The sequence below is a fragment of the Diabrotica undecimpunctata genome, chromosome 3 (assembly GCF_040954645.1).
Source record: "Diabrotica undecimpunctata isolate CICGRU chromosome 3, icDiaUnde3, whole genome shotgun sequence".
Classification (NCBI taxonomy): Eukaryota; Metazoa; Arthropoda; class Insecta; order Coleoptera; family Chrysomelidae; genus Diabrotica; species Diabrotica undecimpunctata.
The window spans coordinates 98,413,865-98,434,239 of record NC_092805.1 but is presented as its reverse complement, the minus strand read 5'-3'; the positions used below and the strand labels follow the sequence as shown (position 1 = coordinate 98,434,239).

General features: G+C 32.2%; 1 protein-coding gene across 1 annotated transcript; it reads right to left on the bottom strand.

Annotated features, from left to right (window-relative positions):
- Nucleotides 1-379: 379 nt before the first annotated feature.
- LOC140437081 (meiotic recombination protein DMC1/LIM15 homolog) lies at nucleotides 380-19,737 on the bottom strand. Its single transcript, XM_072526386.1, has 4 exons — nucleotides 19,216-19,737; nucleotides 16,734-16,901; nucleotides 4,722-4,841; nucleotides 380-4,387 (listed from the first exon to the last, which is right to left on the bottom strand). The coding sequence occupies exons 1-4, from the start codon at nucleotides 19,611-19,613 to the stop codon at nucleotides 3,976-3,978; spliced, it is 1,098 nt and encodes a 365-aa protein (XP_072382487.1). The 5' UTR covers nucleotides 19,614-19,737; the 3' UTR covers nucleotides 380-3,975.
- Nucleotides 19,738-20,375: the final 638 nt, after the last annotated feature.

Genomic DNA, 20,375 nt, shown 5'->3' with positions numbered 1-20,375 from the left:
ATTGCAAAAATCGCACAACGTTTATTTATTTAACAACTTTACAAAAACTGACTTCATTTGCAGCAAAATACAAAAATTGCATAACAAAGCTGCTCTTTTCACCTTTAAAAGCATTTTAATTTTTGTCGACAGAACAATTTGATCAGAAGATAGAATTGTTTCCGTCGATTTGATACAAATTTTATTTAAAATTGATTTCGCGCGCGTAACAAATTCAAAAGCGCCTGTCGCTCCAAGCGTTGTTTCTGAGAGAACGGTTTATTCTACATAAAAAGTTCTGATGAACATTTTTGTTTAAAATTATCTCAGCTACATTTTTTATTTATTTTATAGCGTACAGATTCTTCGTCGTTCTTTTCCGCCTCCCCCCCCCCCCCTACGAGGTTTTTTTTTTGAGGAAGCAGGGGGGTTAGGAGTGGTAAACTTTTTTCATATTTGTTGGGGTCCTAAAATTGATATTCTGAGCAAAATTCAGCTTGTTAATATTATTTTTAGATATTCAGTGGCATTTTCGTCTCTGACGACAGGAGTAAAATGGACGAGCTCATTTTTAGAACAGGTCAGCAAGTTCAAGCATCTTGGATGTTGGACCGAAAGTTGTCTAAATCCTAATCTAGAAATAAGATCGAGAATAGAACAGGCCAAAAAATCAAACGAGTATGTGATTCTCGAATGGAACTCGAAACTCGACTACGTTTATCAAAATGCTACCTACGTCTGGTGCACCCTCTTTTGTCCAGTCCAAACGTGAACACTTAAAACATCATCCGAAAATAAACTAGAGGCAGTTAAAATGTCGACCTATAGGAGTATCCTCAAGATTTTAGACTTTTTAACACGGTGAAAACGATTATACCTAGGCCACATACTGAGAAATGATAAGTACCAATATAGGCAACCAATAGTGAAAGGAAAGATAGTGGGAAAGAGATGACTAGGAAGGAAAAGACTATCGTGGCTAAGAAACATTCGACATTTTGAACAGTCGGAGACAGAGAAGAGTTTGCAATTGTAGTAACCAACCTCCATTGAGGAGAAATCATTTTAAGAAGAAGACATAGAGGAAGTCTAGATTTAATAAAAAAGTATTAAGTCATTATTAATTTACAAATTACTGTACACTTGGTGTACAGTTGAAAGTTTGTCTGCTCTTCTATACGTAAAAAATGAATGAATATTGAAATGAATTATTAACAAATAGATTTTCATGCAACAGTATTAAAAATTTTCGAATTTTTCGGAAAATACTAGATTAATTTTTTTTATTGCCTTATGATGGACTTCAAATTTTTCGTAACAAATTTTAAGAAACAAAGATTTTTCCGATCATCCACAAGCAAATTTCCAAAAAATTACTTATCATTATATTATCATTTTCATGAACTTACATTTCTGTATACTGGACAAATTATTTTGTACTAATAGCATTAACAACTTTTGATAAGAAATTTAATTGCAAACAATGTTACTTATTACACATGTTTATTGTTAATATGATAATTTTCCAGATATTTAAGAGAAAAGTTTAAAAATAAAATAAGTGCTTGTAACGTCAATTTTTTATTCTAATTTTTTTTTGAATTGTTCACTTGTTTATTCAAATTATAGTCATAAACAACCTTCTTGAGAAATTTCTATAAAATCTAAGATCCAACTCATTACAACCAACCCTAATATCGGCTGAGCTGAAGCTAAATTTTATATATAGACTATTGGAAATTATGTACTTAGTTTAGTAGTCTTTTCTGCAGTATAAGTAGTTCAAATTTGAAAATTTACAGCAAGCGGACAAACTGTAAGTATAACTTATAGTAAGAATAATTGTATAAGATATTGAGAACAAAGAAATGTCTTTTAATTATGAGATTAATTAGGCATTTAGCTTTTCAGATTTAAAGACAATGACTCGAGTTTTTACTGTCACAAATAACACTCTATTGATTATTTATCGATTTATAGAAAATACACTAATTTAAGACTAAAAATAAAATTATGCCACCGATTATTCTTAATAGAATAATAAAGTGTTTTAATCATATAATAGTAATGCTAAAATACCCAACGAATGTGCTAAATATTTGAACCTATGAGACTACCATTTATATATAGGACAATAGACCCACTGCCTCCGATCATGAGCCACTCAGTTAAATGGTGGAGTTGACTTCAGACAATTAAAATGACAGATGCATCGAAGAGTTCCACAGTTGCTGAAGGCTAGATAGATGACAATATTCAAGAAAAATTTTATCATCAAACGTACAGATAGGTGAATATGTCTGTGACAAAAATAAATAATTGTTCATATTAGAATGTTGCCCTTATAATCTTATGTGAATAGGAATTATATTGAAAAACTCTACAAACTACACATTCAGTTTTCAAATTACAAATAAGAAGTAACTAAGTTACAGATTTAGTCTACCATTTGTTATAAATAGTTATAATATTGTAATTTAATAATGGTTTCACTTTATTAAACGATTGTGCACAGTGTAAACAGTGATCACTCCGCTGTCCTTTAGTGACTCTTACTTTTGAGTAATAATGTATCATTTTTCGCTCTTAATACATAAATAACTATGTAACAAAAAATAGTCATAGTAGTCACACACAATGAAAACATACAGAAAAACCTGTGGCAACATCGAATTGTCGATACTGATTGTCGCAGTTTGCAACTTTTTATAAACTATTAAATTACATATTAATTACTTCTATTCGTACTTTTTACTCATCTAAGTGCAAAAAGTACGAATGAAAGGAGAATGAAACATCACCAACTGCAAGAATTAAGCAATGTTTGCGCGAGTAGACGCTACTTAGATTTCCGGTTGAGCAGATCGAATACATACCCGAGAATCAACATCTACAACATCATTTTACACCATTTTACATCATTTTGTTCCTGAAGCTCGAAGTAGGGGCTTCGCAGTTTCTTGCGGCCAAAAGCAGCCCCATTGTAAAATGTTAAATTATGATACAATTATTGGTTGCGAGTTTCCATTGGTTGTTGGTGAACTAGTTTTCATATTGTGTAGCGTTTTTAAACATTCTAATCGTTTGAGAACATTTTGCATTCGTTTATCAAGTATTATTATTCGTACATGTATCACTGATTCTATTGTAATAATTGTATTAATTTTATTATTATTCGCATATTTTCTACTGATTGCATTTTGTGCGCCTTTATTAACAAGGTTTATTCATTTCAGCTTTTATTGAGATATTCAGATATTTTCCCCTTTGCATCACATTTATAATATTAATTATTTATTGTTTTATGCCCTTAATTTATATAATAATCAATTATCAACACACATTCTTAAATTCTATTGGCAATAATTTGTTTTTATAACCTTTGACCAAAAACTATTTATTCACAGTTTTTGGTACCTGATATAAGGTTTTTCACGGCCTGTGACGGTCGTTATTCCTATGTGCCTTATTTTCATGAAGATTGTTAGTTGTCGCTGAATATTGCCTCTATTTTTTATTTTGGTATTGACACAAATCAAGAGATAATTTTAAACAAGTAAATTCCAACAATATCAAAAAGTTTATAGAAACACAAAATTTAATGTAATAAAATCGACATACGGAAAATAGTTAATATTTTTACACTGAAGAGGGAGCAAAATCTAATGTAGGATGCATTAGTTTAAAATAACTTTAGGAATAATTAATGGCATGCACAAAATAAAAATACATTCATTTGTCACGGCTCGGTTTGGACACCCACCAATTATCAAGAGTCGACTATATTTGATACATAGGTACATATTGATTTGATATGATAATAATAATTATTAATTATTACCACGGTGCATTTATGAAATGTATCACCTGCAAATAAAGAAATTTTACTGCATATCGATTTTGAACTTATTTCGAAATAAAACAAATTTAATAATAATTTATACTTAAATAATTAAACAAATAAATGTTGATAATATACTTATATCAAATAATATCTCACTTCATCGTTTTTGCATCATCAATACCTCCGTTAGTAATAATATAGGAAGCTTCATTTTCTTCTAAATCTGGGCTGTCATATAATCTGGCTATTCTTCTATTGCCTTTACCTTTTCGCAAAGCCAATCTTGTGGTAGATGAATGAGCAAGAACATTTCCTCCTACTGGTTTGGGTACATCGGGTTCCAACTGTACCACAGAAAAATCCGAAGATATCTGGTTAGTAATAAAAACTGCAACATTAAACTCTTCGCTGATTTTTTGCAGACGGGACAACATTTGGCCAAGTTTTTGTTGACGATCAGCCATTTCTCCTCTACCTGTGTAGTCGACACGGAAAAGCGCCATTATAGAATCGACGATTAGCAGTTTAAAGATACCGCCTTCTTCATGAAATTTAGCAGCGACTCTAAAAATGAGATTAAAAAAGGTTAAATAATATATAAGATAATATATAAGATAAATAATAATTTTTGTTTGTTTGAAACTGACAATAAAATACATGCAGTATTTAGATCAATCAAGAGAACGAGCTGAAATGCTTTACAAGAAGTGGTTGCACTCTGTGACAATGGAAGCGTCATATACTGCCTACAAGTTTCCGGATAACAGTTATGTACTGTGTTTACAGGAATGTTGATCAAAAACACAATGTTGCTTTCTCTATTTTAAAAAAGAAGTTTTGATTTACCAACAAAGGGTTTGCTAACTTAGTACTACAGTTTAATACTATAAATACTTACAAGTTTAATATCTCGAACTGGTGCTCTGAGTTATAAGCTCTGGCATAAAGAATATTTTCCATAACAGCAGTCTGGTCCAGATTAAATCTTTCAGCTATAGGACGTAATCGTTCGGGTCGACTATAGCCTAATGTTAAGAAAAATACAAAATAATGTGTAGAACTATTGGCAGATATTCTTTATCTGTTCTAATAAACTAACTCTAAAAATAAATCTCAAAATAAAATATAGCCTGTTGTAATCTCTCTAGTTCTATTGTCAGTATATATAACTGCCCTTCTTACAACCATTGGCAAAATACTTGACCAAAACCCTACAATCTTTGTCAAAAACGCTTCATTCTTCGTCAAAAATTCTTTTTATTTTACCGAACTTCTTAAACAATATCATATCTCCCCTCAGATATTCTAGTGTTTGAATAGGATTTTACTTTTTACAAAAATTCCTATAAACGAAACCCTAAACATTCTGGAACCTACACATAATATCCAGCAAGACCACGTAACTTTCATTAAACATTGCATACCCAGCACTTATTTGATCTTCCTGTAAAATCAATTTTACAGACAAGTCAATAGTGTCCCAATAGGCTCCTCATTCTCTCCACCAATTGCCAATATCTACATGGAAGTCTTCGAAACCCAAACACCATCATCATCAATGCTCAAACCCACATGTTGGCAATTGCAAAACCCGTTAAATAGTATACAACGTGTTTACTTAACCCATTAATACCCACCGTATGTTATGTAATACGCGAGACACTGCTACATGTATGTCGGCATCTACTTGTCAGAAAAACAAGTATACATTAGCTATTGTCTTAATATAGTTTACAGATGTTAGAAGGTATTGGTTTATCATAACATTAGAAATTTATAACCGTTTGGCGGTATAGCATAATTAGTAGTTTTCTGCTAAGCTTTCTTAGGTTATATCAACGAATATGGACCGTAGACGTATTTATATTAACATGATATATACGCATTTCACTGTCATTTTGTAAATATTTTCTTATGTAGATGCAGCGTGGTCGTGTGCATAGAATGCTTAGTATTAAATTTTTGCATTTTATAAAATTAGGGATCAAATCCTACCAGTTTGAAAGAAAAATTAGAAGAAATCTACGAATTTGTTATACAATCCCACACGTAAGAAAGGATTTTGTCCGAAACTCCAATGAAACTGAGAAGGCCCGTACACCATCCTGCAGAAAATAAACGATCTAATCTAGTAAACCCAAGATAGTTCATATCAAGAAATTAGCTCCATACCATGGAACTGATCCACCCTGTTGACTTCAATCAGCCCGTAATGGTTCAGTTATTCGAGGCGAATAACTATAAAGGAGGGAACAGTGTTACGACAGTTCCGTGGGATTGAACTGATGAACTGATGAATTGATGAATTGTCTAGTGAAGTTTAGAATGTCAGAAAATGTATATAAACCGATATTAATAGATTGTAACAGTAGTATTTTGACTTTTAAAGTTAATAGTTGTCATTGAGTTATTGTAAACAAGTATTGTAATATTGTTGGTGTTGAATAAAGTTAATTTTCAAGAAATGTAACATTGGTGACAGCGGTTGGATGAATCTCACGGAACTACCGTAACAATATATTTTAACATTTTAATAACTGAATCTACTTAGAAAAAATATTGTTATTCAAAAAGGCAAAAATGGCTGCTGGGCATGGACCATAGCAACCAAGAAACCAAAATCGGCAATGCCCGAGGATAAAAAGAGACTTCGGGAGAATACCATTACCCCCCTCACAACAGAGTAGCTAAGAAACCAAGTGGATCTAGCGAGCAGACTGACAGATTATAAAGCAACGTGACGTATATGGAATGGTGGTACAACACAGACACCATCCTGATGCTCAAATAGATCGGTCTCAAGCAGATCTGATCATTAACAAACTAGAACAAGCATGTTGATGAGGCTCCTATCGGAGCGGAGGTCAGAATAGACTTTTGCAGTTATATAAAACATCGTCTAGCAAAGGAGCCCTGTGCATGAAATGTGCTAACGAGTATTCAAAAAATGGACTACTGATACTGGTGAGGACTATGGAGGGCCTGTATGGAGGGAGCAAACTTAAATATAGCTGATTCAAATAATATGCCCAAGATCGGCGAGGAAGCCCAAACCATAGTCTATACAATTGACGAGGTCTCGTGTAAACTTACTGTTGACATGAGAAGGTTCAATGTAGCTTTGATACAAGAGCTCTGGGATCACAAAGGTAAAGTATGAGGTCTAGCGGGCATTGGTGGAGACCTTATGTATAGCCGGTCTACCGAAGTCCCAAGGATATAGCTAAAAGAAATATCAAAACACTAGCGTTGATTAATCTCTGTTCCAGGGACTTAACAGTTGGCAACATAATGGGAAATGTTTTTTTTTTTATTAACTTTACGAAAATAAGTTATTCTTCATAAAAATTTTGCATGGTCTAAAAAATGTTATCAATTTAATGCGAGGTATGTCAAAAATTTCAGGAGAAATATATATATATATATATATATATATATATATATATATGTATGGATATGGGATATATGGCAAGAAGAACAGATAACAGATGGACAACTAGAACAACTATGTGGTACCCCAGGAACGCTAAGAGACCAAAGAGGCGCCCGAATCTCAGATGGGATTATGATATTAGAAAATTAACAGGAACAACGTGGTCTCGAATAGCACAAGATAGAAAAATATGGGCGCAAATGAGCGCAAATTATTAGAACAACGTATAACTAAGACATCGTCGAATAATAATAAGAACATAGAATAACATTGAAATAAGGGAGGCTGCACTGTAATTGGAAACGGTTGATAAAGCTGCACATGATGATGATGATATATATATATATATATATATATATATATATATATATATATATATATATATATATATATATATATATATATATATATAAAGGAACGTGGAAAATTCCGGGATCAAATGAAACTAATCAAATAGACCACATCTTAATACAAGAGAAGTTCGCCAATTTAATAACAAATGTGGAAACGTGCAGAAGGGCTGACGCAGACTCAGATCACTTTTTGGTTAGAATTAATATAAGAGAAGCAATAATTAAAAAGCAAAAATGAAAAAAGAAAGTGCAACGTAATTGAATTTTGAAAAACTGCGAAAGATTCAGGTAGCGCAGGATTATCAAAAGGATATACAAGAAACCTACGCCAAACAAGATAGTACTACTGTGAGTAACATACAACAAAAGTTCTTGAAAATGACAAACACTATAAAGGAAGCAACGTCGAAGAACATACCAAGAACAAAAAGATATAGAAAAACCCACTGGTTCGATGAGGAATGTAGAACAGGGTTAAAAAAAAAGATCAGATTTGAAATTAAAAAATTACGATCGCAAAAACAAGACGACCTAGAAAGGTATGCACAACAACGAAAAAAAGTAAAGATAATCCTAAGGGAGCGGAAACGAAAGTATATGGATGATAAAATAAAGCGTATTGAAGAAAATTACAAGAAAAATGAAGTAAAAAATTTTTACAAAGAGGTAAAATACATTAAAACTAGGTATCAGGGAAGAACGATGAATGTAAAAGATAAGCAAGGAAACCTGATAGTGGACGAAGACCAAATATGTGAAAAGTGGAAAGAATATTTCGAAGAGATGCTAAATGACGGAGTGACTACTGAAAAAAATTATGATGTTCCTAAACCTCAAATAGTAATAGAAGAAATACCAAAGCACACAAGAGAAGAAATTGAAGAAATAATAAAAGATATGAAAAATCAAAAAAGCCCCGGGGAAAGCGGCATTGTGGCAGAGAACATAAAATATGGAGGAGAGAGAGACCTTAATAAACCAACTTGGTGAGCTAATACTAGAAGTATGGGATGCCGAAGAAATGCCTCAAGAATGGAATAAGTCGATTATAATTCCTATACATAAAAAGTGAGATAGACCTGAATGCACAAACTATAGAGGAATATCCTTATTAGAGGTAATATATAGAAGTGCTCGCCATACTAATTAAAAAACGATTAGAAATATATATATATATATATATATATATATATATATATTATATATATATATATATATAGGTATATATATATATATATATATATATATATATATATATATATATATATATAGAGAGAGAGAGAGAGAGAAGAATCTAGGAGAATCTAGGAGAATCATCATCATCATCATCACTGGCTCGACAACCCTTTTTGGGTCTTGGCCTGTTCCAGGATTCTTCTCCATTCTGATCTGTTTCGTGAGAATACCAGGGAGGATTTCGGAAAGGAAGACCAACAACCGATCAAATTTTTATGCTAAAACAAATCCTGATCAATTTCTATAAATACAACATTTCAGCACAAGTACTTTTCATTGATTACAAAGCCGCATTACGATAAAATAGACAGAAACAAAATAATAGAAACGCTAAAAGAATTCCAAGTGCCAGAAAAAATAGTAAGATTGGTAAAAATGACAATTAGATAAACCACTTGTGCTGTGAAATGCAACGGTACAGTCTCAGAAGAATTCGAAGTGAAAAAAGGTATTCGCCAAGGAGACGCGTTGTCTACATTGCTATTCAATATAGTTCTAGAAAAAATTATAAGGGTTAGTGGGATAAATAGGTCCGGAACTATTTTTTACAAGGAGCACCAATGCTTAGCATACGCTGATGATATGGTTCTCATTGCAAGAAATGGAAAAGAACTATCAAATATAGCAAAAAGACTGATTCCTGAAAGCTCTAAAATGGGACTGAAAGTTAATATTAATAAATCGAAGTACATGGAGATCTCGAGAAAAAAAGGAATAAACACCAGGGGATTCTTTAAATTGGAGGTGGAGAGAAGGTGGATGAATATATGTACTCTTATTGATCAGACATGTAAGGAAGAAACTGAAATCAACCTGAGACTGACCAAGAGCAACAGGTGTGCTGGAGCCATGAGCAAAATAATTAAGGCCAAAGATATATCTCGTAATACATAAATAAGACTATACAAAACTATAATTAGACCCACAATGCTATACGCTACCGAGACATGGACTATGAACAAAATCATACAGAACACATTGGAAGCATGGGAAAGAAAGATACTTTGCAGAATGTTTGGTGGAAAAGTAGTAGAGGGAGAATTGAGAAGATGAACTATTGCAGAAATGAAATGAAGAGATATACTGATGGAAGATGTCAGAGAGATGGGAATCAGAGATTGGAAGCTGATAGCTAAGAACAGAAAACGGTGAAAATTATCCATCCAGCAATTGGCCTAAAAGGCCTGTTAACGCTGTATATACATTCATACATACATATATACATGTCAAAAATTATTAATTTCGCTCAACAGTAGTTAAAGTACCTTTATATTTCACAATATGGAAAATTTTTATTATGAAAATTTTGTTTGGAATTTAAAACTAAGTATGTTCAAATATGCAATTACATTCTTCTAACTGAAAAAAAATGCAAATTTTTCTCAAATTACCGATACCGAGTGTGGGGTATTAACAAACAAATGTACTATTACAAATTAATAGTACTTAATTAACAGAACTATTCCTTCGGTAACTCTGGCGAGAAAATGGACTTTTCCTCATTGGTGCAAATAATTATTAAAATTTAAATGGTTGCAATAAACAATCAAAACCAATTTATAGGTTTAGGTAAAACTAGGTAAAAACTTACCGCTGGGTCGAATTACCAGGGTTTGCACTACAAAACAACGAACGAAATCAATTTAATATGCGTGCATGGGTTCCCGTGCCGGGTTGCGTCTTTTCTTTTCAACGACTCGTGCTCTTCTGTCTTAAAGGGACGCATTCCACGAGCCCGATGGCGGTACTTATAGGGATCGTAGGAATACAGGGAGGACAAATGTATTGATTAATTTATACAACCATATTTAAATTTAAACATTCTCCCCCCTTTAAAGGCCATAAGGTCTTTAAAAAACAAAACGAATTCCAAATACTATAATTACTTAAACAACTAAAACGATAATTAATACAAACAATTCCTATACAAATCTTACACAAATATTCAAAACTTAAACTACAATAAAAAAATTAAAATTAAAATGGTGGTTTCGTCGCGGTTATATTGACAAAAGCCGAACAAAACAAAATTAATAAAAACGTTGTAAAGCGGCCAAAAAAGCTTCCGAGGTCAAATCACTAGCTACTTCAAGATTTAAAGCCTTTGTAGCGCAACATACAAATAGACACAAATAGGGCTTTTGAGTTCTAACTCCCCTGTAACGAGACATGGTTATCGAAAACGGTCCACCATAATCTAATCCACAAATCGAAAAGGGTTTAATGGCACCGAGACGAAATTTAGGCAAATTACCCATAGGGGGTTGTAAGTTTTTAGGAGATTGTTTCCAACATCTAATACATTTGGACAATACCGAATTAACGGCTTTAGGAAAACGAGAGCCTTCGTCTAATGCTAATTGTTGGAGAGTTCTTAAAGCGAGATACGGCGAAGATACTATTTCAAAAGTAACAGTTAATAAACGATATTCCTGAATTTCCTCAGCGCTAGAAAATCTCCATAACACGCGTTGATAATCCGTGTGTTCAGGAGCGACTAAAATATTACGATACATCTGACGAATGTCCGCACACAGCGCAAAACGATTAAGTCTAAAATTCAACAACAGCGAGACTATGTTCTGTTGCAGCTTAGGACCGACCAGTAAATAGTCGTTTAAAGATTTACCGCGACTGGGACTTTTCTGAGACGCATTATATACAACTCGAATTTTACTTGAAACACTATCTGGTTTCACAACGCAATGATGTGGAATATAATACTTTCCCCTTTTCTTTTCGGCATTAGAGACTAACTGCATATGACCTAAATCAAGATACTCCTGCATATGAAAAGAATATTCTTTTTTCAAACTTGGTTGACGAGATAAGCGTCGTTCTAATGATAGCAATCTATTTAAAGCAATATCATAGCTATCTTGCAAACAAGGCGGCGATTCACGAAAAGGCAAAGATACAACATATTTACCCGAGACGTCCCGATTATGCGTTTCCAGATAAATGTTCTCACACAGAACGTCTTCTGGTTCTGAAACTGGCTTTTCCGGTACGTTTTCCAGTTCCCAAAATTTCGTTAACGAAGAATTTAGTGGGTCTTCAATATTTGAAAGACAAACAAGCGAAGTCGACGAAAGGTTAGGTGTGCTAGTAGGTCCTAACAAAATATAACCAAAAACGGTATTTAGGGCATCTGGTTGTCCCGCTTTACCTTCAATTTTACCTTCTAACAACACCTTCGAAAATATGCTACAACCAATTAACAAATCTATAGATTGACTACAGTTAAATTCGGGATCGGCTAACTTCAAATTTTTAATATAATTCCACGTCGATATGTCAATTTTGGTGCTCGGCAAATCCGAGCAAACCCGATCTGTAATAATAGCCTCCAAGTGAAACACCGGTGACTCCTGATGACGAGGTTGGATAGAAAAACTTATTTGACCTTGATTCAGTTTCGTTTGCATCGAATTGAGTCCGTTAACTTCAAATGAACAAGGAGTTTTAGGCCAACCTAATCTACTGGCAGCTTTACGACTAATGAACGAACTCATTGAACCTGAATCTAGCAGACATCTCAAGGGCTGTTTACACCCCTTACTATCAATCGCGTGAACTAAAACGGTACCGAGCAAAATTTCCTTTTTTGTCTCGTTTTTCTTCCCTATAAAACTAGCAGCACAATGTGATATTTCAGGCGAATTTTGTTCGACTCCCGATGCCCCTGGATTATTAGTATTTTCTATGGACGACTGACTATTGGAACGATTTCTATCAAAGTGCAACAAACTATTATGAAGGTGACTGTTGCATTTACTACATTTAAAGGCCTTTGGACACGACTTGACAGAATGATTAGCCTGATTAAGACATCTAAAACAAGAGGAAGATTCTTTACAAAATTGGTATCTTTCTTTTGGAGATTTTTTCAAAAACAACGAGCAATGGTTAAGAAAATGACTTTGTTTACATAAAGCACAACATATTGACGACGAATTTGTAACAAAGGATGAACTACTATTATGCCTTGACTCATTGGAATGTTTATAATTACACTTTGGCTCCGTATAAGTTGGAGCCCTCGACGATTTCTTAGATTCACTTAAGCTACTATTCAAATTATCGTAAGCAATGTACTGAGTTTCAATAAACTCTACCAATTTTTGAAATGACGGGATTTTATTCGATTTATTTTCTAACTCAAATAACTTTACTGAATCCGCGTCTAGTTTCGACAAAAGTAAATTAAACATAATAAAATCCCAATGTTCTGTCGGAAGACCTAATGTTTTCAATGCGGCTAAATTTTCTAAAAGCGTATCTACTAATTTAGCCAGATTTTTCGAATTAACTACCGATATTTTCTGTACGCCCAAGATCGCATCCCAATGCGCGGTCGCACAACGACGAACATTTGTGTACCGTTTAACAATTAGATCGTAAGCAATTTGATAATTATCGCTATTTATTGACAAATTACGAATCAAACTAAGTGGAGTCCCTTCTAAACATCCTTTCAAATACTTAAACTTTTCTACGTCTGCTAGGCCTGCGTTATTATGTACAACCGAATTATATAAGTCTAAAAACGAACTAAACTCCTTAAAATCACCCTTAAATTTAGGCAGCTCTATTTTAGGCAAGCGAATATTTGATTGTGGAACTACTACCGATCTAAATGGTTCTGGAGTTTCAAATTGTGGCTCAAATAATTCCGCACTAAATAGTTTTATTTTATAAAATTGTTCCAAAAATAATTCCCGAACATTTTCTTCAACCCTCGTATCCGCGTCTGGTACAGAAAGAATATTACTAATAATATTAGTGTGATGTTTTAAGAACTCTTCGCGAATCGAATCTAAATCCTCTAGTCTAATTTTAAATAAAGGGCGAATAGAAACGTCTGAAAGGGCCTTAAAACCTAAATCGAAAATTAACTGAATATCATTTAACGCAGTTTTTCTTAAAAATTTGAGTTTCCTATTCTTTTCTTCAAGTTTTTCCATTTTAAATTTTTAACAAGTTTCAATAATATTATACAAACGAAAATGTACAAAATGTGGTCTAAAACCCCGAAATTACCGATTTGTAATTCGATACTTTATTAAAACGACGATAATTCCCTTCTAAAAAGTCCCATATGGTCGACTTTACAAAAAGGTCATAAATTATTCTCGAGCCACGACAAGAGACGCAAACTTAAGATAAGAACCCTCAAAACGATAAAAAATACGACGAGACGAAACCAACCATTCAAATTTAAATATAACAAAAAATATTTTTTCAATAAATGAGTTCAAATCCGGCTAGATAGGCCAATGTGGGGTATTAACAAACAAATGTACTATTACAAATTAATAGTACTTAATTAACAGAACTATTCCTTCGGTAACTCTGGCGAGAAAATGGACTTTTCCTCATTGGTGCAAATAATTATTAAAATTTAAATGGTTGCAATAAACAATCAAAACCAATTTATAGGTTTAGGTAAAACTAGGTAAAAACTTACCGCTGGGTCGAATTACCAGGGTTTGCACTACAAAACAACGAACGAAATCAATTTAATATGCGTGCATGGGTTCCCGTGCCGGGTTGCGTCTTTTCTTTTCAACGACTCGTGCTCTTCTGTCTTAAAGGGACGCATTCCACGAGCCCGATGGCGGTACTTATAGGGATCGTAGGAATACAGGGAGGACAAATGTATTGATTAATTTATACAACCATATTTAAATTTAAACACCGAGCATCATTTTTATTTATTACAAATATCATCACTCTTTCTTTTTGATCAAAAATGGTAAGCACATTTTCACAAAATAAAATTCATTAAAAATCTAATGAACATTGAAGAGTTATTATCCTTTCAGTTAGTTAATATCTGCCTTATAACATTTTAGCGGGGTTTTTAAATATTAAGTATATAACAGTAGGTTAGATGTAAGGCAATAACTTAAAAATCGTTTCAATATAAGAGTTATTCTGAAATTTTTTGGCCTCTTCGGTCATCAGATTTGACAACACTGATTTTTTTTTGTAGAATTGAGGGAGCTAATAATATTCGTTAAATGATTACAGCAAAATGAATTATTATGATATTACTAATTTAAATGTATCACTAAAATGGTACAAGGCAGACATTAACTAATTGAAAGGTTATTAACTCTTTAATGTTCATTAAATTTTTAATGAATTTTGTTTTGTGAAAATTTGCATATCATTTTTTATTAAAACGGAAGAGTTATCATATTTGTAATAAATAAAAATCGGGATCGATAATTTGAGAAAAATTTGAATTTTTTTTTCAATTAGAAGAATGTAATTGCCTATTTGAACATAGTTATTAATTCAAAACAAGTTTTCATAATAAAAATTTTTAATACAGTGAAATATAAAGCTACTTTACTCTTGAGTGCAATTCATATTTTTTTACATACCTCGTCTAAGATTGATAACTTTTGATATCTGATGGTTGCATCTTAGGTTTTAGATCATACAGAGATTTTTATGAAGAATAACTCTTTTTCGTAAAATTATTAATAACAAAGTTTCCTATATGATGCCAACTTTGTAGACACGCTGTATACCTATCCTAGTATACAGTTTACGATGTAGATAGAAACTGATTCATCCCTATCTCATTCATTGTTCGACATCCTCATAAAGAAAAGCCAATCTCAAAGTTTCCATTGGTCTGTTTCCGAAAACCCACCCATACCAACCGCTACTTGCATATCAACTCCCATCACCCACCGTCACAAATTAATTCAGTCATTTATGTTTCCTTCTGTTGCCGCTTGTTTCCAGATTATTACACCTTTGCCACGATTCAAGTAGATCCTTAGAACTTTCTTCTTTGAAACATGGTTATCTCATATCAATAAGAGCATCTACATCCACAGGCATATATTTCCCATTCAATCTCAATCCAAAAAATGGTTCAACTTCAAACCTTTATCATACTAAAGTTAGTTAGTCTTCATTATAATAAAGGTGTCACTGACAAAATCGATAAAATTCTCAAACCAAAAGAAATAAAGATAATATTTACGTCCCATCAAAAACTTGCATCTCTTGTCCGATTGCATCTCTTGTCCGATCCGTTAAAGGCAACATCCCAAACGAACAACACCGAGATGAAATGCGTTGCACAAACTGTCCACGATCCACGAGTGGATTGTACAGATTCTCCTGAACATTTAATGGAACATGTAAAGTTTTATCATCAGTAATTGCAGTTTTCGGTCTACCAGACCTTGAACGATCCGCTAAGCTAGCAGTTTCATTAAATGTCGTTATTATTCTCAATATTCTTGTTTTTTTAATGGTTTAATTAATTATTTATCATTATGTTATGTTACTAGCATTTTATATATCAATCAACCTACTTTGATATTCAAAACTACAAGATTGCAGCAATACATAAAACTGTGGCTTTATATTATAATATATTATCTGTATGACTATTGACTTATGGTACGAGCATTGAAAAAATGTATCAACTATAAATAATCAAAAAACAAATTATTGTTACCCAATAAAGCATAAAAAATTTGCCAAAAACGTAGGCCAATGGAGTACAAGCTTAAACAATTTGAGAAATGCTAAAATAAGTACCATTAACACTTGAAATATCAAGTATTTATTTTATCGCATTCTATTGATGGCTTTAAGTGAAATAAATTAACATAATATTAGGTATTGTTCTGAAGCTATTTTCTTGTGGCATTTTAAAGTAATTACTATTTAAATGGGAATAAGCCATAATTAAATATTAAAGTACGTTTATTGACGTTTCAATTTCCACTTCGGAAATCGGATTTCCGAAGTGGAAATTGAAACGTCAATAAACGTACTTTAACCTTTAATTGTGGCTTATTCCCATTTAAATAGTAATTACTATAATATTAGGTAAGTATAAAAAGGATACAAAGTGTGTTCGGTATCAATAAACATCACTTTTCCTCCAAGATATCCATTAGCACCTGGCATCTGTGCTGTAACGCATAGGGTGTGGGACAATTGTGTCTTTCCTGTTCTAAATTCCCCAAAAACTTCTGTAATCGACATCGATTCAATACCGCCTCCTAATAATTTACTAAAAAATATATATATATAGTACAGGGTGAGTTGTAACTACTGAGAAATGGCGTATGATTAGGTTATTTATAACAAAATAATATGGTTATTGGACCAAATATTACTTAATAAAATATTGCTGTGGTAAAACACTTCAAATTTGTTTTTCGTTTTTTTTTTGCTAATGATAAATTGTGTGTTATTGGGATATTGACTGCGAAACCATGGTTTTATTTTCATAACCATAAAACCACTAATAAAATCAAAAACTTCTTTTGGCGAACGTTTGTAGTAATTTTAATTAGAAAATATGATTTAATTAGTTTTACGTAATATTGGAACTCTTGTAAATAAAAACTCTTGATAATTTTAACCGCTTTCGAGAAAAACGCAATTCTTCTTCTCGTAGTACTACAACTCGGGGTGGGTTTTGGCTGACTGCACAACTTGCTTCCATGTTGAATGGTCGTCCATAATAGTTGGGTCAGTTGGCAGCCCCATTGTTCTTCCTCCCATATTAACTTGGCAAGGCGGTTATTATGGAGTCTATGGACATGGCCAGCCCATCTTAGACGTTGGGATTTAATCTCTTGGACTATATCGCTCGCTCTATATATCTGCTTGACCTCAGCATTTGTTCTCATTCGGTATTGCTTGCTATTAATGTCGTGATAAGGCCCAAAGATTCTTCTGAGGATTTTTCTCTCAAAACATCTAAGTTTTCTTTCAGTTTATTTGGTCAGGGTCCACGTTTCACACCCATACATGAGCACCGGTCTAATCACCGTTTTATATATTCTAATCTTTGATGTTCGTGTTAGGCTTTTAGATTTAATAGTATTGTGGAGGCTGTACATACATCTGTTTGCTGCCTGAATTCTTCCTTTAATCTCTTCCGCGATATCGTTATCTGCAGTGATTGTTGCTCCGAGATATTTAAAACTCTCCACTCTTTCAAAGTTATATGGGTCTATTGTAACATTTTGCCCTATTCATCTCGTCCCTTCGCAATTGCATGGTTCAAACTACCAGAAGGCATTTCCAAAGAAAAATGAACAAACTTTCTAAGGATTTCTAAGAATAAGAATTTCATAATTATGATTATACTTAGGATATTTAAAATTCCTCTGCCAATCTCCATTTAAATTAGGAAGAAGAACTCATTGCCCTATTACTTAGTTGCTTGGCTATAATGCCCACTAAATGTTCAGTTTATACTCACGTTGAAAATGTCATCTTCCCGGCAATGACGGTTCCGCCAAATAAAGAATACCGACCTCGTAAAAGTTGCTTTCTTCGCACAAATTTCGACCACAAAAATATTCTTGGACGTATAGGTACACAAATCAAAAACCGCATTTCTTCATTTATAAAAGGTTGATGTGACATTTCAATCGAAAAAGTAATAATAGCTTTTTAAAAAAATGCAACAATACAATAAAGTTTCATATCAAAAACACGTATCTTGCAAAAAATGACATTTACGGATAATAATTATCTGTCAGTCCAAAACCAACTTACCATAAATGAAATAATATTTGAAATTACTTTCTTAGATTCCAAAATTATTGTTTAAATGCATTTTTCTCGAAAACGGTTAAAATGATCGTATTTAAACAGAAGTGCCCTTATTACGTAAAAATATTGGTTAGGTTAATATATTGTAATCAAAATTACTAAATTATATTGAGAAAAATATTAAAATAGATTCGACCTCATTTTATCAGTAATCATCCACGTGACGGCCACCTGTAAGAAAATTATATTTCCTGTCCAAGTTATGTCTGTTTGGCGATTTTAATAAGAGTTTATTAATATATAGTGAAATTATTATTATAATGTGTATATATTTGGCTTATTATAATAAGCCACTATTAAAGTTTAAAATAAGTTTATTGACGTTTCAATTTCTACTTTAAAAATCGTTCTCAAAATACAAATATTAATAAACTACACAAATTTTGTTTCTTTTTTTAATACGTCAATAACCTTATTTTAAACTTTAATTGTGGCTTATTCCCATTAAAACAGTAATTACATACTGTACATTTTTGGGTAACATTTTACTAAGTGATATATTTGTCCAATAACCATATTTTGGTCTAAATAATTAAATTTCTAATAAAAATCTAAATGGTCTAAATTTTGGTATAAAAAGCCTTGACAATATCCTAATAGTTATAACTCACAATATATATTTTAAAAGTTACATACGAAAGTCATAACTTACAATCACAGTACAATCACATTCACTTGTTTAATTAAAATATCAATAAATAAATCCACTTTATTAATACAATTTTTTTAATATAATATTGGTAAAAAGTACTTACTCTAGATTGGAACTTCCAGTATGAAGCTTAAAGATTTGCTTTCTTTGATCAGAAACTTCCAAAGCGGTCATAAACATATTGCTTAGAGATATCTTGCAACATGCCTCTTTGATTTTATTAATTTTTTCCTCAGTAATTCCTTTTATTTCTAATAATTTCTTTCTCATTGTCATTTGAAAACCTTTTATTGTAATTATTCCCATATTCTTAATGGATTTTATATCATCCTCGAGTATACCGTGTTCTGCTAACAAATCAATGTCTTGAAAAAATACTTCTTCCTCCTCATCCAAAGTTTCAAGTGATTCTGCTTCAGTACCGACTTCACTAGAATTTACTTCCATTGGATCTCTTGCAGCTACTTGTTTTTCCTCGGGTTTTGCCAGTGATGCTTCCATATTTTATATTTTACAATAAATTTTTAATTTTACAATTTTAATTCTATACCCACTAAACTTGTTTACTTATAATATAACTTTTAATTTTGCAATTTTAATTGTACACCCACTAAAATTGTTTACTTCTAACTTGTAAATATAATTTTAAATTGATTGACTTTTGGTGGCAATTGTTTTTTCAGGTTAACAACATTGAAATAATAAAATACTTATTTTATTACGAAACTTTCTTAAATTTTAGAAGAATTAAATTTATGTAAATAAAAGTTTTATTATCTCTATTTAATTTATTACTGCCATTCAATTAAAAATGTTCAGTAATTATAAATGAAAAAATATGATTTTAACGTACATAAATGTTGGCGGTAAATCATCTGGTTATGCAACCAATAATACGTTCGAACATTACATATTTATAAACTTTATTATGAATCGATTAAATAAACTCTTAATATTTCTTGAATTTGTAATGCATTTAATTTTTAGGTGATTTTTTATTTTGACCAATGGCTTCATTTATATTTATTGTTAAAGCTCTTCCAAGGGTCAAACCACACTAGTTTCCTTTCGGTTAATTGCTATCCGTTGTTGAATGTCACAGGTCCACATGTGGCTTGCTTTCTTACATTTATGTTTATTTGGAATGCAGTGAGGTACGATCATCGAGGGAATTGGTGAAAAGAAAAAAAAACCAAGTTAAAAAAAGGATTTAAATTTTTTTGTTATATTCGACGGAGAATGGACCAATTTAGACTATTAGTT

Bases quoted from the DNA above. Each gene is read 5' to 3' on its own strand.
- LOC140437081 (XM_072526386.1), bottom strand. From the start codon at position 19,613: ATGGAAGCATCACTGGCAAAACCCGAGGAAAAACAAGTAGCTGCAAGA. The intron at 4,842-16,733 runs GTATCCTTTTTA...ATTAGGCTATAG, and splicing joins ATTGATACCGAACACACTTT to TCGACCCGAACGATTACGTC. The intron at 4,388-4,721 runs GTAAGTATTTAT...TCTCATTTTTAG, and splicing joins CAGTTCGAGATATTAAACTT to AGTCGCTGCTAAATTTCATG.